Source organism: Peromyscus maniculatus, chromosome 7 (genome assembly GCF_049852395.1).
Source record: "Peromyscus maniculatus bairdii isolate BWxNUB_F1_BW_parent chromosome 7, HU_Pman_BW_mat_3.1, whole genome shotgun sequence".
Taxonomy (NCBI): Eukaryota; Metazoa; Chordata; class Mammalia; order Rodentia; family Cricetidae; genus Peromyscus; species Peromyscus maniculatus.
In genome coordinates, this window is record NC_134858.1 from 96,867,726 (window position 1) to 96,895,596 (window position 27,871).

Genomic DNA, 27,871 nt, shown 5'->3' on the forward strand with positions numbered 1-27,871 from the left:
GATCTCACTGTGTAGCTGGCTTTGAATTTGTAGCAATCCTGGTGCTGGGATTATACAACCAGACTTTTAGGTTTTTGTGTGGCATGTCTACAATTTCATTATCTTTGAATTCATGCTGAGACAAATTTCAGGCCCAGTATACACTGAATCCACACCAACACACTGCTTTTCATTAAAAACAAAACTGAAACATGAGTCACCAGTTAAAACTACATTCCCACAGTGTGATCACAGGAAGATGTAATCAAACTGTCCTCCTGCTGTGTGCTGAGTTGGTGAGACTTGGGGAGGGGTGGGGCAGGAATCACAGGCTTTGATTCTAATAGCTAGAGCTCAACACAAAATGTTTTTGTATTTTTTTTTAATTGTTGTTTTGGATGTGATGCAAGACACTTTTGTACCAGATAAAATACAGCCATTCAAAGAAAAAATGTAAGCAAACCACAATATCCAAAGACTTGAAAACAAATGCAGCTGAGTTTGATGTCCCTTGGCTTTGAACTTTGTCTTCTCCTGGTTTTCAGGGGCAGCAAAGCAAAGAGAATAGCAGTTGGGTTTCTTAGCAAATTTGTTTCTTAGAGGCAGATTCACATGTAACCCAGGCTGTCCTTATTTAATATATAGCCAAGGATAACCTTTGACTCCTGATCCTCCTGCCTCCACCTCTGGAGTACTGGGGTTATAGGCATGTGCCATGATGCTCAGCTTGGTAAACATGGATGTTTTTAGTATGAGAGAAAGTATGTGAGTGTGCATGGTCAAGTGTGTGTGTGGATGTGTGTAAAGGTCAGAAGACAAGCTCAGGTGTCATCCCCAGGAACACTGTCTGCCTCCCTTGAGACTGGGTGTCTCATTGCCCCAGAGCTCATCAATTAGGTTAGACTGGCTGGCTAATGAGCTCCGGGGAATTTCCTGTCTCCATCTCTCCAGCCCTGGGATTTGAAATGTGCCAGCACACTGACGGTGATGGCTAATTTTAGTTGTCAACTTGACTACATGTGAAATAAAACCCAACTGCTGGGCACACCTGTGAGGGATGTGCTTTCCTTTTCTTTTCTTCCCCAACCACCTTTTTAAAATTTTTTTTATTTTATTTTAAGATTTTGAGACAGGGTCTCACTGTATAGCCCTCACTGTCCTAGAACTCACAGATATCTGCCTGCCTCTGCCTGGGACTAAAGGCATACACCACCACACCCAGCCATGAGGGATTTTCTTTCTTTCTTTCTCTTTCTTTTTCTTTCTTTCTTTCTTTCTTTCTTTCTTTCTTTCTTTCTTTCTTTCTTTCTTTCTTTCTTTCTTTCTCTCTCTCTCTCTCTCTCTCTCTCTCTCTCTCTCTTTCTTTCTTTCTCGACTTCCACTTTTTTAAAATAAAGATTTATTTATTTATGTATTTTATGCATGAGTGCTATCTTCATGCACACCAGAAGTGGCCATCAGATCCCATTACAGATGGTTGTGAGCCACCATGTGGTGGCTGGGAATTGAACTCAGGACCTCTGGAAGAGCAGCTAGTGCTCTTACCCGCTGAGCCATCTCTCTAGCCTGAGGGATTTTCTTAATCAGATTATTTGAAGCAGAAGACTCATCCTAAATCTGGGCCATGCTTTCTGGTGGCAGCCCAGGACACCAAGCCAGGCAGTGGTGGCGCACGCCTTTAATCCCAGAACTCAGGAGGCAGAGCCAGGCGGATCTCTGTGAGTTCCAGACCAGCCTGGGCTACCAAGTGAGTTCCAGGAAAGGCGCAAAGTTATACAGAGAAACCCTGTCTCGAAAAACCAAAAAAAAAAAAAAAAAAAAAAAAAAGGACACCAAGTGCTGTCCTCCCTTTCTCTGGCAAGTTTATCTCTCCTGTCTCTGTGGCCAGAATTAAATAAAGCTTCTCCAGGTTTACAACACAGACTGAAGACCAGCAGCTCTCCAGGAATCCTCCAAGATTAGTGTCCAACTGAGGAAGGGGAGCTTTGTGGACCAAACAGCCTTGGAATTCTAAGCCTTTCTGTAGTCAGCCATCACTAGACCTCCCAGACCACATCCTGTGAAACAGTCTAATAAATCTTTTTAATATATATGGTCATTCAATCAGCTCTGTTCCTTTAGAGAACCCTAATACACTGATTTTTTTCTTGTGAGTTTTTGGGGATTGAACACGGGTCCCCCTGAATGCAAAGCCTACTCTTTAACTAACTGAGACATCTCCACAGCCCTGATGATTTTTATGAATGTTTTGATGCAGGTGTGGGGCTCCACACCTGTCATCCCAGTCCTGGGGAGGCAGAGGTTGGAGGCCCAAGAATTTAGGGTCATCTCAGGTGTGGTGAGACTCTGTCACTCACAAAAGTTTTCGTAGGGACTGGGGATATGATAGTTGGTAGGATGCTTGCCTTGTGTGCATAATTGCATGATGTCATGGGCTGAATGCCCAGCAACACACACACACACACACACACACACACACACACACACACACACACACACACACACACACAAGAAAAGATTTTGGTACAGGTAGTATTTTGAGCAGATTATTGTGAAGACATCAAAATAAATGAAGTTAGAGAAAACCAGTGGCAAAGGCTCTCCACGTGTCCCTTTTCTTCATGTGTGCTGGCTCCTTGGCTTAGGCCTGCACAAGCCGTATCACCCTCTCTTGTCTCCTGACCCCCCGGTTCCTCTTTCCTGGTGTTGGAACTTGGGTCTGCCTCATGTCTGCCCAGTCTCTCTTGGATCGCTGTCAGTTCATTACAAAGTATTGAAGAGCGCGGGTGGTCATGTCTGGAAACCCTGAGTTTCAACCCTTCCTAGGCTACCACTGAGCAACTCCCGGAGCCTGGGGCGGTGTCTGGACAGGTGCTGCCCAGCAGAACTTGGGGTGGTGATGGACATTGTCTGCAGCTGCATCATCCACAGCACTAGCCACTGGCCTCAGGTGACTGTTGAGTACCTGGAATGTGGCCAGAGTTGCTGACTGAACTCTTTTTAATTAGCATAGGAAGTAATGAGTTTTATTATGGCATTTTTACCCACAAATGTCATTATACCTTGTTCTCTTTTGTTTCTCCCATTTCTCTGTTCCACCCCCACACCCCGCCACCCCCTCTGATTCCCTGCTCTTCCCAAGTCCCTCCTCCTCCACTTTCCTCTTTTTCATCTTCTCCTCCTCTGCCACCCTTTTTGCTTGTTTTTGAGACAGGGTCTCACTGTGCTGCCCTGACTGGCCTAGAACTTGCTATGTAAGCCAGGCTGGCCTCAGACTCACTGAGACCCACATGCCTCTCTCTGCCTCCTGGGTCCTGGGATCAAAGGTGTCATCCCTCTCAGCTGTGACTCCGCTTCTTAAATCCCTACGTAAATTGTTTAAGGTTGCTTTGGTTGAAGTGTGTATGAAGAATCTCATGCTCCTATATGTGACTTCCACAGGCAGAGGGTGTTTCATGGGAGCCATGTAAATTTAGTTAAAAAAAAAAATACTCAAATGGGGCTATGGAAGAATTTTAAAAATTGGTACAGAAATTAATTACTTTAAAAAACAAAACTACAACAACAACATCTGAAGTCTAATTCCATAGACTCCACTTGAAATTTTCAGTGCTTTGAGCATGAAATTGGGAGAAATAGGCAGTAAAAATAACCCACTTAGCAAGAAGCAGTGATCCTTCAACCCAGCAATACTGAGGTAATACAAAGGGGGTGCACGCGGTCCACTTCACTCAGGTTGGGCTCTCCCACACCGCTCTGCAGAGTTCAGCGCCTCTGTCGACAAGCTAAGTGCTCTCATGGGTGGTTTCTCCTCTGAGCAGACTCAAGAACAAAGCTCCTTGTTTCAGCTCCCAAGCACGGAAAGACTTAGAAAGATCGGGAGGGAAACAAACCATGCTGGAGCGTTAACCATGCTGCCTCTTCGTGAGTTTGCCTTGGGGGGCTCTACTCTGCCACAGAGACACCCACTCTGGTGCCGAGCTGACAGGTGGGTAAGTGCTGACTTTGAAACCTCGCCTGAAGATGCATCCGGTTTGATGCAGCCTGGCATTCTTGCAGTAAAGCTATTTTCTTTATGTCTGACATGGTCACTGTGAAGCCAAGTGGCTGTGGCCGCCGACACAGTCTCTTGGTTGGAAGGTGATGAAATCAGTAAACAAGCAAAACAACAATAACAGAACCCTGGATGTATCATTATGAACCACCTGCTTTAATGTAGAGGCAACCTACCTGCACAGGAGAAAAAAAATGAAGACATGCTTATTTGTAGAAACACATGGGATACAACACTGCGCTTCGAAGAAGATTACTGACGTGCAATGTCCTTGATTTGGGTCTCTACATTATCTTCCCTTTAAATTTAAAGCATTTTCACATCACTTAAAAGATGAATTCTGGGGCTGGAAAGATGGCTGAGAGGTTAAGAGCACTGACTGCTCTTCCAGAGGTCCTGAGTTCAATTTCCAGCACCCACATGGTGGCTCATAACCATCTGTAATGAGATCTGGCACCCTCTTCTGTATACATAACAAATAAATAAATATTTTTTTTTTAAAAAAAGATGAATTCTGGGGCAGCAAGAAGGCTCAGTGGAAGCTTGCTGCCAAGCCTGACAACCTAAGTTCAGCCCTCAGAGCCCACCCGCTGGAGGAGAACATCAGCTCCAGAAAGCCCTTCTCTGAACTCCACATGTGCATTGTGGCATGCAAGCATGCACTCAAACACCATGTAAGTAAAAATTTTAAAACTGTAACTTTTAAGATCCACATGATTTTTTTTTTTTCTGACCATTGGAATATTACAGTTTCAAGTAACAAAAGATAAAAATAAAAACACTGCAGACTAAATCTACCAGTATGTACAGAGTGAACACATTTAATTACCGCAGCCATTAGTAAGTCCTCTTCAGCTCAGAACTCATTAACGAGCAGTCACTGAAGGCTCTCTGGGATCTCCCTGTTATCCACAATGAGGGTGTGGATGATCCCTTCTCTCCTCTTCCCGCTGCTGACGGCCTTTATGTAGCAGTCATGGCTCCCAACACTGAAGTGTGTTTCAGTCCCATCATCTACAAACTCGCCCTAGGACAGCAAGGGGGGAAGCATCAGTGTTCCAGAAATCTCTTTGTCGGGGCACTAACACCATCTAAAATGGACTAGTGGTATAATGAGATAATATGTTGGTAAAAACATTAAGCGTTGTAGGCTCAGCATTTCAAACTTGTGTTTATACACCTTTATGATTCTGTTATAAATTGAGAGTTCCTTTCTTTCCTTGTAGTCATTCATTGTTTTGATTTTTGAAACAGGGTCTTACTCTGTAGCCAAGTTTAGGTTAAGCCAGAACTCACTGACCTCAATCTCTGGATCCTCTTGCCTCCACTTAATTCTGTCATTACAATGACTTTGATAGAAGTACTCTTATTATACCCACTTTACAGATGAGAAAACTGAGGTAGATGACTTGAAAGTGCCACTCTGCAAGGAGACTACTGTGGTGATATTTTATTTGTGCTCTAACAAATAAAGCTTGCCTGGAGATCAGAGGAAAAAGCCAGCCACTATATTAAACATAGAGGTCAGGCAGTGGTAGCACATGCCTTTAATCCCAGCACTAGTTAACCATAGAGGTCTGGAGGTCTATACAGACACATAGGAAGTGATAGAGCTGGGCAGAAAGAGGAAGTGATGTAGCTGGGTGGAGAGAGGAAGTAAGAGGGCAGGGCACAGAAAGGTATATAAGCGTGAGTATACAGGAAGTCGCTCTCTCTTGGGCTGAGGATTTCCTAGCAGTAAGAACTTGTGGCTGGCTTGATTTATCCCTCTGATCTTTCAGCTTTCACCCCAATATCTGGCTACGGGTTTTTTTTAATTAATAAGACCGTTTAGCAATTCTTGTTGCTAAATTCTTGTTGCAGATTACTCTGAACCAGTTCAAAATTCCACTTCCTTTGGGGATATAAGGTGGTTTATAATAAAATACACGCTTAGCAACAAAAACCCGACACCACTAAATCTATTGAGCACTTGAAATGTGTCCACTTAGAAATGAAATCCATAGCCTAAGTTTAAAATATATACCTGATCTGAAAGCCAATGTGAACCTATGAGTGTACATAACTCACTAGTAACTTCCTTTGTTGATTACATGTTAAATTTTAATTCCTTCCTTTTGTTTTTTGAAATAGAATCTTATTTTGTGGCCCAGGCTGACCTATAATTAACTATATGTGCCCTGGAACTCATAGTAATCTTCCTGCCTCAGTGCCCTAGTGTTCTCCCAGCCAAATGCTGGCTTTGCAGATATGAGCCTCCACCCTTGGCTTAATAATCTTGATAAATTGATTTATTAAACATTAAGATTAATTAACTTTATTTTTTTTAGCATGCCTGCTAAAATGTTAAAATCACACAGGAGACTCAATACTCATGGTTCACATTCTATTTCTGCTCAACAGCACGAATCTACAGAAAGAAGATGGGAAAAAACGGTGAAGAGGGAAGAAGAGCCTTAGAGTAGTGGTTCTCAACCTATGGGTTGTGACCCAGTGGGAAGGGGCTGAACAACTCTTTTCATGGGTGTTGCCTAAGACTCGTGGAAAACACAGAGCTATGCATTATGGAAAACACAGAAATTATGCAGTAGCAAAATTACAGTTATGATATAGCAACAAAAATAATTTTACAGTTGGGGGTCAGCACACCTTGAGGAAGTGTATTAAAGGATTGAAGCATTAGGTTGAGGAGGCCTTAGAGGATAGACAGAATTCAAGGAAACAGTGACCAATGCCTTAACACTTGTCTGTGCACAGGCTAGGGAGCTCACTTAGCATGTATAACATGCTGGGTTTGGTCTCAGCACTGAAAAATCAAACAGGAAATACACACACACCCTCCTCCACCCCCGTCCACACCCCTTGACTATGAGCATCACGGAGGCCAAGCAGCTAGAGCTCTTGAAGGGAAGGGAGATATACTGAGCACTGACCCAGGCACATCTTTGGGTGCAGAGATCCCTACCATGTTTATACTGAGGCTTGGAAAACGCTTTTGGAAGACAGAACAAGGGTTAGTCACACAATCCTGGTAAGTTGCTTCTTGGCTACTTGACAAGCATAACTTTGGTGCTACTGGTAGGGGGCACTTGGTTGTTGGTGTGTACAGACTGGGGCAGGCTGCTGGACTAGCTCACTATGCACTCTGTTCTTCAACTGGACTACAGTTACAAGAAGGAGACAACCAGATTACCAAGGACTGTTTTCCACACCAGTTTCCTGTCAGTTCCTATGGAACAAAGACATAGGTGCTGTGGATATCGCTCTGTATAAATAAAATGTTGATTGGCCAGTAGCCAGACAGGAAATATAGGTGGGACAAGCAGAGAAGAGAATTCTGGGAACAGGAAGGCTGAGTGAGGAGACGCTGCCCGCCACCGCCATGAGTACCAACATGTAAGATACTGGTAAGCCATGAGCCATGTGGCAAGGTATAGATTTATAGAAATGGGTTGATTTAAGATATAAGAACAGCTAGCTAGAAGCCTGAGCCATTAGGCCAAAGAGTTTAAATAATATAAAAGTCTATGTATTTATAAGTGGGCTGCGGGACTGCCAGGGCTTGGTGGGACCCGGAGAGAAACTCTCCAGCTACACATAGGTATGAACATGATTTTTACCATATTTAAAACCGCTTTCCCCTCAGTGGTAGGCAGGGAACCCTGAAGCTTCCACATGTTAGGTGAGTACTTTTCCCAAGCACTGAACCACACTCCCAGCCCTTAAAAACACATCCTTAATCCCATAAGAGCACATTCTTTTCAGTTGTCCCAGAGAATTCCTCGAGGGTGGAGGAGATGTGATTGCAAAGTGCTGACTATCTAGAGACTTGCAGGGGAGGCATGGAGAAGGAGGACCACAGGTCTGTTGTAGGCCCAGAGCAGGTACCTGACCACATGCAGGGTAAGGACCGCTCTTCTACAGGGGCCATATGGGCCTGGAGAGCTCCCTGCACCTCTGTACAAACAAAGCTTCTCTCAAGCAGGTTTATTCCGGGGAAGGGCTTAAGTTCTGGAGATAAAGCCCCAGAGACCAGGTTACACCCGCCAGGCTTAAGAAATGAAAAGGCACCCACTTTTGTGACTGTGGATTCCTACTTCCTCAGGGACAGAGAATTATGAGATCCAGTAGATTCGAAGTGATCAGCTGAGTAGTTCCCCCCAAACAACCTTTCCTCTCAGCAGCACCTTAAACTCTCCTTCCTACACCCGTAGTGGGAACAACCACACCATGTGACGAGAGAGAAGGTGAGCAGAGAAGAGAGCTAGCTGCTCACCACTGCCAACCTTGGTGTTCCTCCCTGGAGCACAAGCCTGAGCGACAAGGACAGCATTTCCTGTGTGGCCGGAAGACCTCAAGACCCAGGGAATTTCCTCACAGTGACTTCAGCTCCTGGTCCTGCATTCCCTGTGCCACCATGTTAATTCATTTCTGCTTGAAATTCACTCCTAAATTCATTTCACTCCAGGTCACAGGGATGCTGGCCCCCGACAGCAAAGCTGAGTACTTTGGAGCCTGGATGGCTTTTCCAGGATGCTTGGTCTCTGTGAGCGGGGAGTCTCTTTCCTCCTACCTTGACAACACTGGTCTACAAATTTCACGTGTCTTCTGGCATTTGTGACAGTGCCCTTTTGTAGTCTACCTCCACGTCATCTGACACTGTGTACATCGCTACTTCTTTAAAAAAAAAAAGCAAAACAAAATAAAACAAAAAACCCTCACTTTTTGGAAGGTACCATGCACTTTGAGGATATGTGCAAAGCCTTCCTACCCAAGTGTTATCTGCGGTCAGCAGCACTGGCAGCACAGAGGGTTGAAAGCCTATCATCAGCTAGAATTTGCCTATCATCAGCTCCCAGGGGACTGCTACACATGATTTCTAGAGGAACAAACACAGGAGGACAGCAGCTCTTGGGGGAAGGAACCTTTTCATGTGAACACTTGTCAGGATAAAAGTCTAACCAGGAGAGACAAGGTGTGGAGTGTGTGGCTGTGCCAGTTCAGACTGCAGATTGTCCCCAAACGCTCACTGCCCCAGGGACTGTCTGGAAAAGATTTCCAGAACTTAGAGTCAAAAGCAATTCCTATGATTTTTGGTTTACGAACATTACCTTGGTTAATTAGAAAATCACCAGAATTAGCACTTGGTTGTGGTGGCTCGCACTCGCACCCCTGATGTTGAGTAGGCTGAGGGGGGAGGACTGAGTTGGAGGTGAGCCTAGGCTACACATGCTCTAGGAATGACTACAGGCCGACTTACCGCTGACTCTATTATTTCACCGTTGCACCACACATCCATACTGTTTTTTTCTGTAAAAGTAACAACAGTTAAATGTCATAATTCTATAGTCAAAGTGAAGTTGTTGTATTTGTTTTCATTTATATGTGTATGGGTGTTTTGCTTGCATATATGTTTACCACATGTGTGCCAAGTGCCCACAGAGGCCAGAAGAGGATGCCAGATCCCCCTTAAATAAGAAAAGAAATACCATGATGGCACATGCCTGTAACTCCAGCACTCAGGGTATGTTTTTGCTTTTGCTTTCATCTTGGAACTGGGGATCCAACCCAGGGCCTTGCACGTACTTGGCAGGTGCTACACCACCGGCCTACATCTTCAGCCTTATGTTTTGTTTTGAAATTCTCCTTTGAATTGGCCCTTAACACCCTTCTTTGTTAAATAACGAGAGAAATAAAATTCTTCACATGTTTATGTAAAAATAAATTATTCTCCTGACAAATAAAACAAAACAAAAACCTTGAGGGTTAATTGACTATTGAATGATAATCTGCTCACATGGATGCATGAGAAAAAGAGAGCTCATGCATTCTTTCTCCTATTCAAATCTCCCACTTAACTTTATGGAGAGAATAATTAAATAGTCACTATAAAAATCTAATATGGCCTGCATAGGGTCAAGCCAGATGGGGTTGCAGAACTGAGAGGGGGAAGTGGACACAATCTCCCATCCCCAAACAGGAAGTGATTTCCAACTAACAACTGCTTACAAAGAAAAAAAAAAATCAGTTTTCTCCCAATGGCGTCTCACTGGCTGTATAAACCACACTTAAGGGCAGGCCCCACAGCCAGCAGTAGACAATCAACACAAAACATACTCAGTGGTGTTCTTATAGATTTGTTGTCTCATATTGCTTTGTCTGGGTTTTTTAAAAAATCTTACAGTCTTTTGCTTGTATACTATGGCTTCCAATTTTGTGTTTTTATTGATTTTGTTTGTGTGTTTCTCTATGTGTGTGTGTTTATTGTGATTTTTCCAATTTTTAAATTCTGCTTTGTTTGTGTTTTTTATTTACTTATTTGTTTTCTAAAGAAATAAAGCATGGAGTTGGATGGGTGGGGAGGTAGGGAGGATCTGGGAGAAGATGGGGGAGGGGAAACTATGATCAGAATATATTGCAGAATATATTTTATAAATTTTCAATTAAAAAAAAAAATCCTGGGGCTGGAGAGATGGCTCAGAGGTTAAGAGCACTGGTTGCTCTCCCAGAGGTCCTGAGTTCAATTCCCAGCAATCACATGGTAACTTACAACCGTCTGCAATGAAATCTAGTTCCCTCTTCTGGCCTGCAAGGATACATGCACGCAGAACACTGTATGCTTAATAAGTAAATAATTCCTTAAAAAAATCCAGCCCATTCTGCAGGAACAGCCCCGACTCACCCAAAACAATTCTAAAGTTCTCGCCATCCAAGTGCAGTACCCAGGTGTTGGTGGTTTTTGATCTGTTCTCTACATACTTTACGAAGCTTTTCCTCTCAATTTCCAGGATATATTTAAAAACATAACCTTTGTCAGAAAGTATATGTATGGTGGCTTTGGTTTTTGCAGCTCCAACATAGAAGGTTTCTTTGCCCACCAAATTGAACATCCACTCTTTTCTTATCTCTTCCTAGATGATAAATTAGAATAGATTAAAATATACAAATAGAGGGAATTTTAATATTTAACATTTAAGAAATAATAAAAAACTTCAAGGTGTTTGTGGTAGTTTTGTTTTGTTTTGGTTCGGTTTTTTGAGACAGGGTTTCTCTGTGGGACAGTCCTGGCTGTCCTGGAACTCGCTTTGTAGACCAGGCTGGCCTCAAACTTACTGAGATTTGTCTGCTTCTGCTTCCTGAGTACTGAGATTAAAGGCACGTGCCACTACCTCATTGTGGTGGTTTGAATAAGAATGGCCCCTATAGGCTCATACATTTGAAAGTTTGGTCACCAGGGAGTGGAACTATTTGAAAAGATTATAAAGTTTAGGAGGTGTGGCCTTGTTGGAGGAAGTGTTCACTGGGGGTGGGCTTTGAGGTTTCAAAAGCCCAAGCCAGACTCAGTGACTCACTCTCTTCCTGCTGCCTGTGGATCAGGATTTAGAACTCTCAGCTACTTCTCCAGCAGCATGTCCTGCCATGCCTGCTGCTATGTTGATAATGGACTAACCCTCTGAAATGGTAACGAAGCCCTAATTAAACACTTTCTTTTATAAGAGTTGCCTTGGACATGATGCCTCTTCATAGCAATACAACACTGACCAAGACGGTGATTAGAAGCCAATATTATTTGTACTTTATGAATTCATCATATCAAGTTTTTGTTTTGTTTTGTTTTGTTTTAATCATTTTTCTGTGTGTAGTGGCACCTAACTTTAATTTCAGCACCTGCGAGGCAGTTGAAGGTGGCTCTCTGTGAGTTTGAGACCAGCCTGTCTGCACAGTGAGTTCCAGGCCAGCCAGGGCTACTTAGACTCTGTCTGAAAAGAAAAGGCCATTTTAAATTTAAATACCAGGTTTCATATTCTTGTATGTAATTATTCTCCTGTAACTACCACTAGATTGCTTTATACAGAAAAACAAATAGGTGAAAAACATAACCGTTGTCAGAAAAAAAGCCCCAACTTTATGTATGAAGAAGTTACAAATTACACCAATAAAACCAAGTTTTGGGGCTGAAGAGATGGCTCAGTGGTTAAGAGTACTTGCTGCTTTTCCAGAGGATCCAGCACCCACATGCTAGCTCCCAACTGCCTATAACTGCAGGCTCAGGGGATCTGATACCCTATTCTGTCCTCAGAGGACCCCAGGCACACATGTGCTGCACTCACAAGCATACGGGCAAAACACCCTTACACATACAAATAAATAAAAAGCTTAAGAAAGCCAGCTGGTGTAGTCTTGCACACTTTTAATCCCAGCATCGGGGAAGCAGAGACAGGAAGCTGTCTATGAGGTCTAGACCAGGCCTGTCCAAATAGCCAGTGGTAGGATAGCCATAGAGAGATCCTGTCTCAAAGAGAGAGGGAGAAAAGGAGAGCAGGAGAAGGATGAGCTCTCTGTAGCACATTTTACAAAGTCACATTATGTTTCCCTACCTTCCCATCCACATATACAACTCGTTTTCCTGATGTGGTCCCATGTTCAAATTCAATCTTGTGGATTCCATCACTTAATATAACATCCCAAACAGCTACAACATCTGTCAGTTTCCTTAGGCTATAAAGAGGGCAAAGGAAATAAAAATGAAGCCATTAAAATGGGCTAAAACAGTAATGGAATAGCCAATTCATCTTCTTAAGATTTTTCTTTTCTTTTTCCCCTTTCTTTTTCTTTCTTTCCTTCCTTCCTTCTTTTCTTCCTTCCTTCCTTCCTTCCTTCCTTCTTTCCTTCCTTCCTTCTTTCCTTCTCTCTCACTCTCTTTCTCCTTCCTTCCTTCCTTCCTTCCTTCCTTCCTTCCTTCCTTCCTTCCTTCCTTCCTTCCTTCCTTTTTATTCTTTTTTGGACAGGGTGCTAAGTATTCCAGGCTGGCTTCAACTTACTATATGAGCCTGATGATCGAAGTTTGACCCCGGAACCCACGTAAGTGTGGAAGGAGAGAAATGAAACCACAAAGTTCTCCTCTGACTTCCACATGTGCTTCATAATACACACCCCAATACACATGTTCACACATCATTTAAAAAAAGTCTGTGGTTTTATGGGATCTGCAGTGGCTGTGTTCTTTATTTATTCAAAGTCATGTACCATAAATGTCAGCCTTCAGCTTTTCAAGTCATTGCTTATTTGAACCTGTTTTCAAAGGATACTGTCCTAGGCAGGCATGGTGGCACATACCTGCAATTCCAGCATTTGGGAGGTAGAGGCAGGAGGCTATCAGGAGTTCAAGGAGACCATGTCTAAACCAAACCAAACCAAACCAAACCAAACCAAACCAAACCAAACCAAACCACAACAACACAAAGACATTGCCCTAGCCAGTGGATGCACTGAAAAGCTGTAGTGTGCTCTGGTGATGACTGATGCAGTGGCTGGTGGCCTTGCCCTCCATGGCAAGGAAGACCTAAGATTACTGTGCAGAGTGACACCCTGTTGTTGCTGGGCACCTGGTACGGCCTCCCTACCATGTGTGAGAGAGATGAATGCTCCGAGGCCAGCCCCAGTGCCCTGGCTCCTGTTGGGTGGGATCTGCAAGCCCCGAGACAGGAAGAGTGCCAAGTTGTCTCAGTGTCCCCTGACCAATGCATATCTCAGTGGTCTGTTTGTTTCTTCTATATTCAGATACACTGCTGCTCTGGAATGAACCGGTAAGAGGCCCGTGGGAACCTACTCCATCAAGTTCACTGGGACCACAAGTGGCTTCTGGTACAGGAACGGAAGAATTGATCCTGACCTGTGCTGCCCCCAGCACACCAGTTTGAATGGCAGGAACAAAAAGAGACTCCATCTGTAAGCCACTACCCTTCCGCCTGGCAAAGGCCAATAATACAGGACCAGAAGGAGGCTGTCGATTGCCCTTTTTAAAAATTTTCTAAAATCTTCTCTTTAAATGCATTTATTTCAAGTATATTTTAGGCCCCCCACCTCCTTTAAAAATGTAATAATTAAAACAAACGACCAGGGTCTTGTGCATGCCAGGCAAGCACTCTAGTACTAAGGTATATCCCTAGACCTTTTGGGATGTTACTTTGAGATACAATCTCTCACACTTTCAGGGGTTTTTAGACAAGTCCCATGCTAGAGTCCAGGCTGGCCTCAGCTTCCTCAGTGCTGGGATTGCAGATGGAAGCCACCATTTCTGGCTTGGTTTTTCTTTTTCTTTTTTTCAATCTTTTATGTTTTCATCTTATTATTTTTCTTGCTTACCTTTTGTCTTGTTTCATATCTTTCAAAAGATTTGTTTATGTGTGAGTGCATGTGCATAAGTATGTGTGAGTGTGTGTACCTGTCAAGTGTCTCCTGTCACTTTCTATTTCTTTGAGGCAGGGTCTCTCCCTGAACTTGGATCTTGTGTTTTCTTATCTAGTAGAGAGCCAGCAACCCCCAGTGACCCTCCTGTCTGAGCTAGGGTTAAAGGCATGGGCTAGATGCCTGGTTTGTTACCTGGGCGTGGGGATCGGAACTCTGGTCCTGATGGTTACACAGCAAGTGTTCTTAATGGATGAGGCATCTCTCCACCCTTATTAGTATAAAGGGGACATATAGGCACAGGTATAATAACAGTGGGTGACTTTAATCAACCCAACTCTCATCAGAGATCATCCAGACTAAAAAGCATGAAGCTTCAGAGTTAAAAGGCACCATAGATCAAATGAACTTTAGAAACATCTATAGGTATTTCTTTAACATCAGTGGAATACATTTTCTTCTCAGTAGCTCATAGAATTTCTTTAAAACTCCATTTTCTAGGCCACAAATCTTAACAAATACAACAGAATCGAAGTAATTTCTTTTTATTCTATCAGACCACAATGAAGTAAAACTAGGAATAAGGGATAAGACAAGAGCAATAGACACTCTTTTTGGAGACAAAGTCTTCTCTGCAGCCCAGCCTGCCGAGAACTTACCACGCAGCATTTCTGCCGACCCAGTCTCCACATGCTGGGACTACAGGCGTGAGCGAACACATCTGGCTACCACGAGTACAGTCTTGACTATGTACTGGGTCATTGATGAACTCAAGAAAGAAGACCTATGTCAAGCGTGCCTGAAATCCCATCATTCAGAAGGCAGTTAAGAGCACTTGCTGCTCTTACTATTTGATACCCAGCACCCACATGGTGGCTCATAACCATCTGATGCCCTCTTCTGACTTCTGTGGGCACCAGGCACGCACATATATACAGGCAAAATGTTCACACACATAAAATAATCTAAACAAAATTTTAAAAAGAATTGATAAATGGGACTTTGTGATATTAAAAGCTCTGCACAGCAGATGCTGCAGCAGGGGAAAGATATGGACCAGGGGAGAATATCTACCGGAATTTCACCCAACAGAGGATTAATATCCAGAATATATTAAGTTTTCAATAGAAAAATCTAAAAGACCAAATAATCCAATCAATAAAGGGGAAAAGTAGACAATTATCAAAATACAGGGTCTAAAAAGTGTTTAATAGGGCCAGGCATGATGGTGAACACCTTTGTGACTAGTGCTGGCCAGGCAGGCTACAGACTGAGACTATCTGAAAGAGGGAGAAAAAGAGAGGGAGAGAGGGAAAGGAGGGAGGGAGAAGGGGGGAGGAGGAGAGAGAGGGAACACAATAAATACTGGTAAAAGAACTGTTATTGGGGATGTAAGGTAATGCAGCCACCACAGAAATCAGTATAGACTGTGGAGGTACTCCCCCCCCAAATAAAAACAGCAAAACAAAATCCCCCAAAACTATGTAGCTATAGGACTAATTATATACCTGAAGGAATTAACTCAGCATATGCTAGACATACCTATACACCCATGTTTATTTGGGCACTTGGTACAATAGTCACTATATGGAATAAGCCTAAGTGCCCATCAACGTGTAAATGGATAAAGAAAATGAAGTCTACATAAACACAGTGGAGTATTATTTATCCATGAAGAAGAATGAAATCATGCTGGTCCCAGACAATGGATAGGATTGAAAAAACAAAAACAAAAACCACAGGCTGAGGCAGAGAAACCACACCCAGAAAGACAGATGTTACATGTTGAATCTAAATTAAAACAAACAAACAAAAACCCAAAGCAAAACATAAGGCATGAAAGCAGAGACTAACTGGGAAAAGGAAGGGGACCAGCAGCAATGTTAATGGATGGGGTGGGGATGGAGCTCTGGGGAGGGATGGTCAAAGCCTTAATGCCCGCTGCTGGAGTCTCTTGATAGGGTAACGCATAAACCACAGGGAGGCAAGTTGCCTGGCCCCAGGGTCAGATGCTACAGAGGTGTGGGCATGGCCACCATAGATGGAGGGCTTCAAGCCGTCCTCTGCCCTGCAATCTGGGCTGTGGCCTCACCTGTGCATTTGTGGCCTATGGATCACTTTGCAAAGCAGTGTGTTGGGTCTGATTCCTCAGACGGCAAAGCCTTGCTCCTGCAGCGAGCTTGCGGACTGGAAGCTCTGGAAACTTGCGCGTGGAACAGTACAGGCTGCCACTCGCCGTCCTGCGTACTTGACCCTGCCGGTGTGACTGTTTAATCTAATGCTTTATTCTCTGCACAAGCTTTCCTCACAGCCTGGACCCCAGACATCACCAAGTCCCACCCTGTGAGCAATGCCCAACAACAAACGTTGCTAAGAGCGGTCTTCACAGGGTGCCTGGCTCCGTTGCTGGGGTAAAGTTGGTGGGCAAAACTCCGGGTCCCGTGCTGCTCTGAAGCCCGAGGAAGGTAAATCTGCTCGTGACATTGGTTCTCAAAAACTACTGGCATCCCCTCCCCTCCTTTTTTCCCCACTCCCCATCGTGGTACTGGAGATTGGGCCGATGTTCGCTGTCTCATAAATTGCCCAGATTGGCTTTGAACTAACTCCGTAACCCAGACAGACCTCAAGCTTGCAATTCTCTAGAGCTCATTCTTTATTTCTTTAAAAGTCCAGACTACTTAAGGTGGATTTTGTGCCCACATCTCTGTGTGAACTAGCCCTTGCCTTCTCTTTATTCCCATCCTTAAGGATGCAGGCAGGTTGCTTGTTGCTAGATGCGTTCCCAAAAGTCCTTCCCTCTGCCCCGACACATCTTTTCATCCATTCTCTGAACTTCCACTGTGTCAGGTAAGTTGTTTTTCTAATGTCTTTTATTTATTTATTTTTAATTTTAAAAATAGAGTCTTGGTGGCTGGAGAGATGGCTCAGGGGTCAGAGCACTGACTGCTCTTCTAGAGGACCCAAGTTCAATTCCCAGCACCCACATGGCAGCTCACACTTGTTTGTAACTCCAGTTTCAGGGGACCCCAACACCCATGGCAAAAACACAAATGCACATAAAAAATTATATATGTGTGTGTGTGTGTGTGTGTGTGTGTGTGTGTGTGTGCATATATATATGGTATTGGCCACCATGCCTAGCCAATCTTATTTAAAAAAAAATCGAGTCTTGCTATGTCATCCATTCTGACTTGGAATTCACTATTTTTTTTCTTTTTTTCTTTTCTTTTTCTTTCTTTTCTTTTTTTTTTTTTTTTTTTTTTTTTTTTTTTTTTTTTTTGGTTTTTCGAGACAGGGTTTCTCTGTGTAGCTTTGCGCCTTTCCTGGAACTCACTTTGTAGCCCAGGCTGGCCTCGAACTCACAGAGATCTGCCTGCCTCTGCCTCCCGATTGCTGGGATTAAAGGTGTACGCCACCACCACCCGGCTGCAATTCACTATTTAACTGGGGCTGGCTCAGATTCTTCATCCCGCCTTAGTTTCCCCAGTACTAGGATTACATCTGAATGAAGAATAGGCTTGGATAGTATTAGAGCTCAGGACATACCACCCCAAAAATATTACTGTACGAGAGTAGGGCATTCTGAAGATGTTTTTGGCATATTTTGAGCTGATTTTTGTATGTCTGTTAATTAAAAAAAAAATTACCGGCATAGCCACCTTATAAAAGTAATGAATGGTCCCCAGACAGTAGGCCCAACAACAGAATAGACACATTTGAAGGGACTGAGGGCTTCTGAGGGCTGAGCAGATTTGAGGGCTCTGGTCATCTTAATGCTGGTTAATGCTGGTGTCGTTTCAAAATTTGCACGTTGAAACCTGACTTCCAACGCAAGTATTAAGAGGTGTGGCCTTTAGGAGGTGATTAGGTCACAAGGGCTCTGTTTTCATGAATGGGATTAGTGTCTTTATAAAAGATGTGACAGGTTCCTTTTGCCTCTTCCACTGGGCGTATGTTTTGGAACCAGGTCCTGTTCTGCCTGGCTCAAAATATGCCCATCACTGAGATGAGTTTTGTCAGAGATGATTCTAGAAGCGTATGAAAACGAGAGGGCAAATTTTACATCTGCCTCCTTGAGTATATTAGTGACCAAAGTGAAGCAAACAACTTTTTTGGTTCAGGAGGGAAATGCTGACTTTGGCTCAGGATTCCAGAGGTGCCAGTGTGCCACGGCAGGGTCAGTGGGGTGGATGGAGCACTTTACACCTTGGTCTCCAGGAAGCAGAGCAGGCAGCTCACATTATGACAGACTAGAGACAGAGAAAAGAGGGTACAGGAAGAGGCCTGAGCAAGACAGCATCCAAGGACATGCTCCCAGTGACCTACATTCTCCAAGTAGGCTCCATTTCTTATTTTCCATCCCCTACTGATAAAACCATGATATACTGTGAATCATCGGGGGATTATTCCACTTATTAGGTCAGAGTCCTCATGATCTACTCTGGAAACATCATCACACTGAGAGTTGCTTCACTAATTCTCTAGGCATTTCTCAGTCCAGTCAAGCTGACAGTGAAGATTATAACCATCACAGAGAAGACAGGGTTTAGGAATATTTATAGACTGGAGCATGGAGAAAAGAGATTAAGGGCTAGGAAGTAATTGGTGGTTTAGGCCTTCATGATCAAACTTTAACAAGTACAATGTTTGTGATCAAACTTGAACAATTACAATGACCCAAATGTCAGCTCTGAAATCGGTGATTTTTTTTTTTTTTTTTTTTTTTTTTGAGACAGGGTTTCTCTGTGAAGCTTTGCGCCTTTCCTGGATCTCACTCTGTAGACCTGGCTGGCCTCAAACTCACAGAGTTCCATCTGGCTCTGCCTCCTGAATCCTGGGATTAAAGCCATGTGCCACCACTGCCCGGCGAAATTGGTGATTTTTAAAACCAGTTAAAAGCATGCAACCAGAAGCACATGAAGTAGGTTAAGTCTAGAGGGTTTAGTCTGCAATTAAGTAGGTAAAACAAGTGAGGCGTGAAGAATTTGGTTTCATATGGATGCAGAAATAAGGCACCATCTTTGAAATAGGCCAAACAAGTCCTCTCTTGACTCTCAATCTTCTGGCACTTTGGTCTTGGACTTCTCAGCCAGAACAAAGCAACAATTTCTGTGGTTTAGAGATTATCTAGCCAAAGAGTTTGTTATAGGAATCGGGATGGGTCCCATCTTCCAGTTTATTTCTGCAGCATGATGATAATGTATAGAAAGATTGTTCCAACATTTGGATTGATACGGCAGATAAACTTTAGAGGTGGTAAGTAAGTAAAGTCTGGGAGAGAAGACAGCTGACCAGAGGAAACAATCTATTGATTAGGTTAACAGATCTTGAAGACGATATGACTGAATTCCTCAGCAAATTGTGCCACAGAGATTCTGCTGGGAGAGCACTGCTTTGCACCTCACCTTGCACTGAGAGAGTCCTAATGAGGAAGACTCCACTGCAGCCTCTTCTTTGTTATTTGTTTTTATTTATAGATCAGAGTTTGTAATAAATGATTCCGGGAAGAATGAAAAGGGGTGGTGGTATACAGAGTGGAAGTTTCCAGAGCTGGGACAAGGGTGGCTGATCCCCCTCCCCATACATAGTTGTTCCTACTGAACTCCTTTTTAATCAAGTCCTTAATTCTGAGAAACAACTCTTGAGTTGGGAGGACTAGGAAATCCTGTTAGTGAAGGATAATATTTTCTCATAAAATTCCAGGAATCTAGCTACCTTTTATAAGACTACTAAAACAATCTGTGAAGTTCTTGCTATGTGCCTCTAGTTCTCACAGCAGCCCAGTGATTATATTCATTCTATTTTACACAGGGGCCCTAAAGCCCTTCAGAAGGTACAGGCTTTATATTTGGAGTTAGGCACATGGGATTTGGAATGTTTATATTAAGAGAACACATTTGTAGAAAAATATTGAGCTTGCAGAAAAATTTGGCCTTAATGCTTGGGGTTCATCACCCAAGACACACTGAAATCTGCACTGGAATTGGACAAGGTGACCCGGGGCTCCTCAGCTAGCTGATTCCTCTCCCCATAGTTTCTGGTATACTGGATTTGAGGAATCATCTGTGCTGTGTTTAGTATCTGTTCCACAGAGGCAGGACAGCTGTGGGAAGAACAGTCACTTCTTACCTGCCAGGACTACATGGCAGGAAATCATGTCTGAACAAAGCACCATGAAAGGTCTTGAACTTAAATATGAAACATTCTTGTTGCGGCTGATTGAGCTTTTGACTTTGTTCTGAGTTTCAGATTGCTTCCTTGTTTCTCGGGAGGTACCCAAGGGCTGTTCATCTTTAGAAGCTGCCTCTCACCAACACATGCTCACAGACACTACTGCCTTAAGAGAGAAGCTGGAAATACTTCCGTCACAATAGGGTATGTTTTTTCTGGAGCCTCTTTTTGGAATAGGTTGGCTGATTTTTCCAAATGTATTTTTTTAAATGGAGAATAAAATAAAAGGAAAATAACTATATTAGATGCCCAAGTATTTCAATTTTTTTTTTTTTTTACTATTACTCTCCCAATATTGGCTATGGACTCAAGGAAGAAGCATCACCACGTTGGAAACCACTTACAATTATGGTGCCCCTCCCCCCTTCCTTTCTGGAACTCAGGCTTTTGTCATTTGTGCATCTCCCAGGCAATGACTGATCAGGAGGCATGGTGTATCTGCAGATCTGTCTCAACAGAACAAACAAAAACTAAACTGGAGAAGTTTCTGAGGGAAAAGGAAGTATGTGGTTCTGGTTGTTCCTCATAGAAACTCATTTTAGTATGAATTTATCATGTTTACAACAGCAGAGACTAACTGGACCCTTTGAAACCTATTGAACCACTGAATTAACCAGTCTTAGAAGTCCACGCCCGCTGGGATTTCTGCTTTGTGAACTAAATCAATTGCTTTATTGTTTAAGACAGTTTAAATTAGGTTTTCTATTCCTGGCATCAGAAATATTTATAACCCAGGGATGTTTTGCCTATAGATGCAGTTAGAGCAGCTGGACTCAGAAGAATGGTAAAGTCACCCTATTGTTCTGGAAAAGCAATAAGATTTGTATTAGGGAGTAGAAAATGAAGCTCTGCCAAGCCCCTGTTAGTGTGACTACCCAGATATAGAAAGGGATGGGGAAGGGAGGAGGCAGGGATAAAGAGAGTTGGGACATGTTTGCAGGGATCTATATAGTTCAGACTCACAGTGGTTCCACCTGGCTTGAGAGCAGTGTTCTCTAAGAGATGTGCCCTTAGAGAGTCACCTTAGTGGATGTGTTAGGTCCACGGAGGCCCTGATGGGACTTGCATTTCCACAGACCTTTTGGAAAAGCCTGTTGTCAATAGCGACACCATGTGGCTATAAGGTGCAAGAACAATGATGTTAGAGCCCTGAAACTTGAGAGGTCTTCCTTCAGGTTTGTGGAAGGTGGACTTTCCCTTACATATTTTGGATTTCTTAAGCTCTATTAGTTTTTGAAGATAGTGTAGAGGGACCATAATTTTATTTTTTCTTTGAGACAAGGCCTCATGTAGCTCCCGGTGGCCTTGACTTTTGCTTTGTAGCCAGGGATGAACTTGAACTCTTGTTCTCCTGCCTCTTCCTCCTAAATTCTTGGATTACAAGCATGTGCCACCATGCCTGTCTTAGGCAGTGTTAAGGATCAAACCCAAAGATTCGTGCACTCTAGGCAGTCCACCTACTGAGTTACATCTCCAGTTACTGTTCCCCACAAGGTTTAGAATCAGTCTTAATTATATCTCAGTGGGCACTTCTCCCTCCCGGCTACACATTAGAATCACTTGGGGGAACCTTACAAACTCTGGACACGTGGGTCTCCCATTCCAGAGATTTTGATTTAATCAACCTGGAGGCCCGCAGATCAAGTTTTCAAAGCTTTTCAGCGGTTCAAACTTGAAGCAAGGGTTGTGCCTCCCTGGCCTTATGTAATCCTCCTTTCCTCTCCTGAAGCCGCAAACCCTTTACTAAACAGGCTTATCAGTGTCTAACAGGAGTCCACCTCCCTAACTAGACTGAGCATCTTCAGTCGGGCAGCTCAGTGCTTCATAGACATTTAAAAATGTTCATGGAGAAGATGAAATGCTATAAAGAAACGTTGACTGGAGTCACCCAAATGCCAGCTTATATATACACTGTTCTTAGCTAGGTCTGGAGAGTCAAGCGTGCAGACGGTTCCCGGTAAGGGCTCGCAGATCTGGCTTGAGAGGGAGCTGTAGTGAGCGCAAGCATCCAGTGACGGCGAGGCTGGCCCGGCCTCACTTTCGCTTGCGACTGCTTTGTGTATTTCTAGCTTCTCCCGGATCAAAACGAGACTCCACATTGGTAACCGAGTCTCTACCCGAAGGTGCGTCCTGGGAGTGTGTGAACTAAAGACCTGCCGCAGCAAGACTGTGTGGGTGGGAAGCCACGCCTCCGTGGGCGGAGCCAATAATAGAGCGCGGCGCGGACCCCGCCTCCCTGGCGCGCCAGGTTGGGTCTCCCGCCCCGCTGGGAGGCCATCGACTGCTTCGGTTCGATTGGTCAGCCTGGCCGCGCTAACGGTCGCGGAGGCGGGGCCCCGGCCGCGGGGCGGGCGCGCTGCAAGCTGCAGGCGGCGGCTGAGGTGAGTGGCGCTTGGGGTCGCCGAGGGCGTCGCGGGGTTCCCTTCTCAAGAGCACGCCCAAAGGTGTCCTCTCCGGAGCCCCGAACGTCTCACTGGCCAGCCAGGGTCCCCGGGGCGGAGTCGCCCCGGCTGCTAGGTGCGAGCTGGGAAGCGCGGGTGCAGGGGCGAGCGTAGACCACCCTACCGGAGCCGGTCCGACCCTGGTGCAGCTCGCTTCCCACTCAGCCCTGGAGCCCCGGCTCCTGTCCGAGTGAATGAGGTGAGCGACCGGCTAGGGGAGGCAGGAACTGGAGCTTAGACTCGTCCGTAGCACCGGCTGGGTTCGGGGTTAGTTGGAGGTCCTCGGGGCTGATTCGCTCCCGCTCGCTCTGCCGCGCTGTCAGGTGATAGCGATTTGGAGCCAAGTGCGAGACCGCGGAGCAAGGGTAGGTGTGTACACCTCCCTCCTGTCAGACTCATTACAAATTCGGGGGGGGGGGGCGGGGACTGAGCCTTTATGTAGAATCCACGTTGACTAACGTGAAAGATACCACAAAGCCTAATCAAGATTCCCATTACCATCCACACAAGCCACGACTCCGGCGTAGGGAACAGAGGACACCCTCAGGTGTAGGTCCTTGCCTTCCACCTTGTTTGGGACAAGGTCTTTTGTTTTTCTGCGTCCTACCCGGGACTAGCTAGGAGAGCTGCGGTTAAATCTTCCCTCCATCTGGCCACGGGAGTGCTGCGATTACAGAAGTCTTGATTTCTGTGGATTCTGGGGATTGTGTCTCAAGCTGCGCCTTTACCCACTGGCTGTCTCTCTAGCCTGCCCCCTTATTTGTAATCATACCTTTTAGCGCGGCAGGCGTTGGTTTCAACCTTCTGCATTGCATGGACTTTGGTTTTTACTCTATTGTTTAATGCACCTGCTCCCCCAGCTTCCCTTGGGAAAGGAATTGGATGAGACTTCGTGCTGCTTGCTGTGTTGATGAGGCAGGGTAGCAGGCAGTTTTTGCCTCAGCCCAGGACAGGCCAGTTCTGGCCTTTCTTGTCATCTGGGATGGAATGATCTGACTGAGATGATCTCCAGGCCTAACTCCCTTTTAAATTTCAGAACAGTAAAAAGCAAGCTGCAATATTATTGGAATAGAGTTATTTTCTCTTTAATTTTTGTGCAAGGTCTCATGCAGCCCAGGCTTGAACTCCGGATTTTCCTACTTCGATCTGAAATGCTGGGATTACTGCTAAATGCCACCACACTCAGCTAATTGTGTGTGTGTGTATCATACACACACACACACACACACACACACACACACACACACATATATATATATATATAAAATTTTTTGAGACAGGGTTTCTTTATGTAGCCTTGTCTGTCCTGGAACTAGCTTTCTAGACCATGCTGGCCTTAAACTCCCCGAGATCTGCCTGCTTCTGCCTTCCAAGTGCTGATTATAAGTGTGTACAACCACTGCCTGGCTATAAATTTTTAATGTGTGCTGTGTTTTAACAGATCCCCAGATGCCTACAGGGCAATTTAATGAACTGTTGGGAAGCATGAACTGTGCCAAAATATACTTTCCCCCACATGATGACTCATACTTGTAATCCCAGTGCTTGGGAGGTTGAGAACAGTGGATTCCTGAATCCAAAACTAGTCGAGGCTTCTTAGTGAGGTCCAGGTCAGCCCATGGCTGAAGAGTAAGACCCAGTCTCAAAAAACAGATACATACCTCCAGTTTTTAGGGTTTTCCCCCTCATTTTTCTTTTTCCTTTATCTTGATTCTTTTTCTCTCTTCTCTTCCTCCACCCCCTTCTTTTTTCTTTCCTCCTTTCTTTCCCCCTTCCATCTTTTTTGTTCTTCTTGAGACAAGGTCTCACCATGTAGCCTGGAACTCACTTTGTAGACCAGTTTGGCCTCAAGTTCACAGAAGCCCACCAGGATTTGCCTTGCAAGTACTAGGATTAAAGGCGTGAACCACCATAACCCACTAAAAACTTGTATTCTTTTTGATTATGTGTGTGTGCATATGTGCAGGTGTCCATGGAGAACAGAGAAGTTGGATCTCCTGGAGCTGAAGTTATGGGTGATTGTGAGCCACATGATAAGGGTACAGGGAATTGAATTCTGGTCCTCTGGACGAGAGTACATGCGCTTAGCCACTGGGCTATTCTTCTAGCCCTCCTTTTCATTTTTTTTTTTTTTTTTGTGTGTGTGTGTGTGTGTGTGTGTGTTTTTGAGACAGGGTCTTTCTATATAAGCCCTGTCTGTCCTGAAACTCACTGTGTAGACCAGGCTGGCCTCGAACTCACAGAGATCCGCTTGCCTCTGCCTCCTGTGTGCTGGGATTGAAGGTGTCTGCTGCCATGCCTGGCTTCTTTTTCTTCTTGGGATAAGGTCTTATAATGTGTAGCCTAGCCTTGGTCCTAGGATGAGTTTTTCTTTCTGAGATTTCAGGGTTTTAAATCTGTGTCCTGTTAATAGCCTGAGGTGGGGAAAAGACTACTGCAAATTATTGGCATATTTGCATTAATAGGTAATACTTTCAAGGCTTTGGTTAGTTTGTGGTAGTAGTTTGAAATGTGCTCCTGAGAACGCTTACAGATTTCAGTGTGACTAAGAACAGTTACAGAACTCAGAATCCTGGGGGAAAGCTTGGTCACAGGTGCAGAAGTACTTACTGCACTTCCTGCTCTTACTTGGTGTTCTCAGTACACTTGCCAGTAAGAATAACTCCACTTGAAGCCACAAATCAGAATGATGGATTTGGATATCCAGCCCATGTTTCAACAAAGCAATGGGAGGAAGGATAAGAGAAAAACAAGGGGAGGAATTTGATGAAGAACTTTGCACCATTCTTGTTACTGCAGTGTTTTTAGCCTTTGGTTCCATGGCTGTCTGTACCGTGGACACCTGCCTTGTTAACAACATAGGATCATTTTTAGTGACTGGCTGAATATTTTAAAGGCTTGTATCTTTTTGAAATGTAGATCAAGATCCAGTTTCGGACATGCGACTCACTGGGTGACCATTTTATTGAGATCAACTTGGATGACCAGGTGTAAACTGCAAGAGGAATCACTATGACTGAGGTATGGCTAGTATAATGGATGACTCTAGATTTTTTTTTCCCATTCAGGGAGATAGCAAACAAAATTTATTATTGGATATTGTGCTAGATGATAAGTTACATGTTTTTTTGTTTCCTTCTGACTACCTACCTGATAATCCTGCCAAGTAATATTCATAGTTGAAAGTCAGTAAGAAAACTGAAGTTCAACAAAGTTCAATAGACATCAACCCTGTCCTGCTGTGATGAGTGAGCACTACTCAATGCTCTTCGTGTATCTAGTGTTCTAATCTTTGCAAGACTTCTGTAAGCTACCTTTCCTCCTCCTCCACCTCCACTTCTTCTGTGAAGAAATCAAAGCACAGAGGGATTAGTATTCCCTGGTTGTGTAACAGAATCCCCAGGCAGTCTGGTTATATGCTAGCTTTGTTTTGGTTAGTATTGCTTTGACATTTTTTGTTTTGTTTTGTTTTCTGTTATGATTTGGCAAATCTATCTCAAGTGGCTAGATGGGAGCTCTTTTGCTTATATAGAAACCTTGGGTAGGTAAGAAGCAGTTTCCTCAGTGTTGGTAGCCTTGAGTTTGAGCCCTGGACTCTAAGCCTTGAGGACTAGAGGCTTAGGGCTCCAAGTTTTCAAAGCCTCAGAATCCCAACACCTAACAGCTACCATTATAGCTCTTGAGCTGTGGCTCTTAACCTGTGCTCTTGAACACTCCCAGTACCTGGACCTTGCAGTCCTCATGGCCCCAGCTCCTGCCTTCAGTTCTTCCTAGTCTCTTGACTTTGGCACTCTTGCTTTTATAATACACCAGTATCTTTTGTGGTTTTCATATCTTGCAAAAAAAAAAAAAAAACAATTTAAAAAACCAGATAAAAATATTTACTTGTTTATTATACGTGTGCCCACATGTTTATGTGACTGCACATGTGGAGATCAGAGGACAACTTGGTTGAACAAGTTGATTCTTTCCTTCTACCATATGTGTTCTGGGTACATGGACTCAAGTTGTCAGGCTTGGCCTCAAGTGCCTTAACTCATTGAGCCATCTTGTTGACCCCTAAGTTGCTTTTGTCAGAGTATTTTATCATAGCAACAGGAAAAGAAACTAAGAGACCAGTCATAGCCCACAGCTGCTGCACGATTTCTAGATCTGTCAATCACAAACCTTATATGTGCACCAACCATAATCCTCGATTAGGAACCATTCAAAAGCCGTATGTTGCACCAACCACAGCCTCTTTGCAATTATCCTGAGTGAGAATAGCTGCGGGCTAGTCAGAGTCATCTAGAGCTGGCCAAGGTCCTCTTGCCTGGAGTGCAGTCTTGAATAACCTTCTGAGGAGGGTGTTGTGATTTTAGAAAGGCCTCCAGAAGCAGGGGTTGAAGCGTTGGCAGCATTTGGTGGTTATAGTGTTGTCATGGTCTTTGCAATGGAATAGTTCCTTCAGAGTGACTGGACTACTCATAATAGCTTGATTGCCCTGACAAGTTCAGGTGGTCTTCAAAGATGAGGGGTAACTCCCTACTCAAGGCAGCTAGGCACAAAGGGTTTGACAGCTTGTCAGTTGAGAGGTGGAGTGGTTCCTTGCTAACTAAAGGAAACTTAAAGGATGCTTATAATAAAGACCTATCATGAGATTAACTTTCTTTCATTCTTCCTTTTGTTTGGTTTTTGGTTTTGGTTTTTCTTTTCTTCTTCTTTTTATTTATTTTTTTTTTTTTGGTTTTGGTTTTGGTTTTGGTTTTTGTTTTTCGAGACAGGGTTTTTCTGTGTATTCCTGGCTGTCCTAGACCTAGCTCTGAGACCAGGCTGGACTCTGCTGTTGTGGGATATTTGACTGTACAGTGAAACCCAGGAGATTGTATTAATAAAATCAACCTTGAATCAGGGGCCAGAGCCAGCAACTAGTTGACAGGAATCAGCTATAGAGTATGGAGACACACAGGAAAGAGTAGGGAGGGACTTGGAGTTTGGC

The 27,871-nt window shown here is 44.1% G+C and overlaps 2 protein-coding genes across 15 annotated transcripts in view; one reads left to right on the forward strand and one right to left on the reverse strand.

Moving 5' to 3' along the window:
• Nucleotides 1-4,828: 4,828 nt before the first annotated feature.
• The window catches only part of LOC102906586 (fas apoptotic inhibitory molecule 1), a 79,451-nt gene continuing 56,408 nt past the window's right edge, over nt 4,829-27,871 (reverse strand). Inside the window, exons 1-5 of one of the 3 annotated variants that reach the window (XM_006975145.4) lie at nt 26,617-26,687; nt 12,412-12,532; nt 10,716-10,944; nt 9,294-9,343; nt 4,829-5,060 (exon numbers count right to left, since the gene is read on the reverse strand). In XM_006975145.4, coding sequence (XP_006975207.3) covers nt 4,911-5,060; nt 9,294-9,343; nt 10,716-10,944; nt 12,412-12,532; nt 26,617-26,636 — 570 coding nt within the window. In that variant the 5' untranslated portion in view covers nt 26,637-26,687 and the 3' untranslated portion in view covers nt 4,829-4,910. Of the gene's footprint in view, nt 5,061-9,293; nt 9,344-10,715; nt 10,945-12,411; nt 12,533-16,313; nt 16,481-26,616; nt 26,688-27,871 lie in introns of those variants that run through there. The other 2 variants (XM_042281478.2, XM_042281479.2) reach the window with 2 other exon arrangements.
• Nucleotides 16,614-27,871, forward strand: part of Cep70 (centrosomal protein 70) — an 85,124-nt gene continuing 73,866 nt past the window's right edge. For 4 of the 12 annotated variants that reach the window (XR_013052899.1, XM_076576889.1, XM_042281472.2 and 1 more), the window contains exons 1-2: nt 22,694-22,833; nt 25,813-25,914. Coding sequence is in view for 11 of the 12 variants with exons in the window: in XM_076576889.1 (XP_076433004.1) it covers nt 25,906-25,914 (9 nt within the window). In the remaining variant the exon portion in view is untranslated. Of the gene's footprint in view, nt 16,687-16,969; nt 17,069-17,599; nt 20,597-22,691; nt 23,093-25,812; nt 25,915-27,871 lie in introns of those variants that run through there. The other 8 variants (XM_076576890.1, XM_076576885.1, XM_076576888.1 and 5 more) reach the window with 7 other exon arrangements.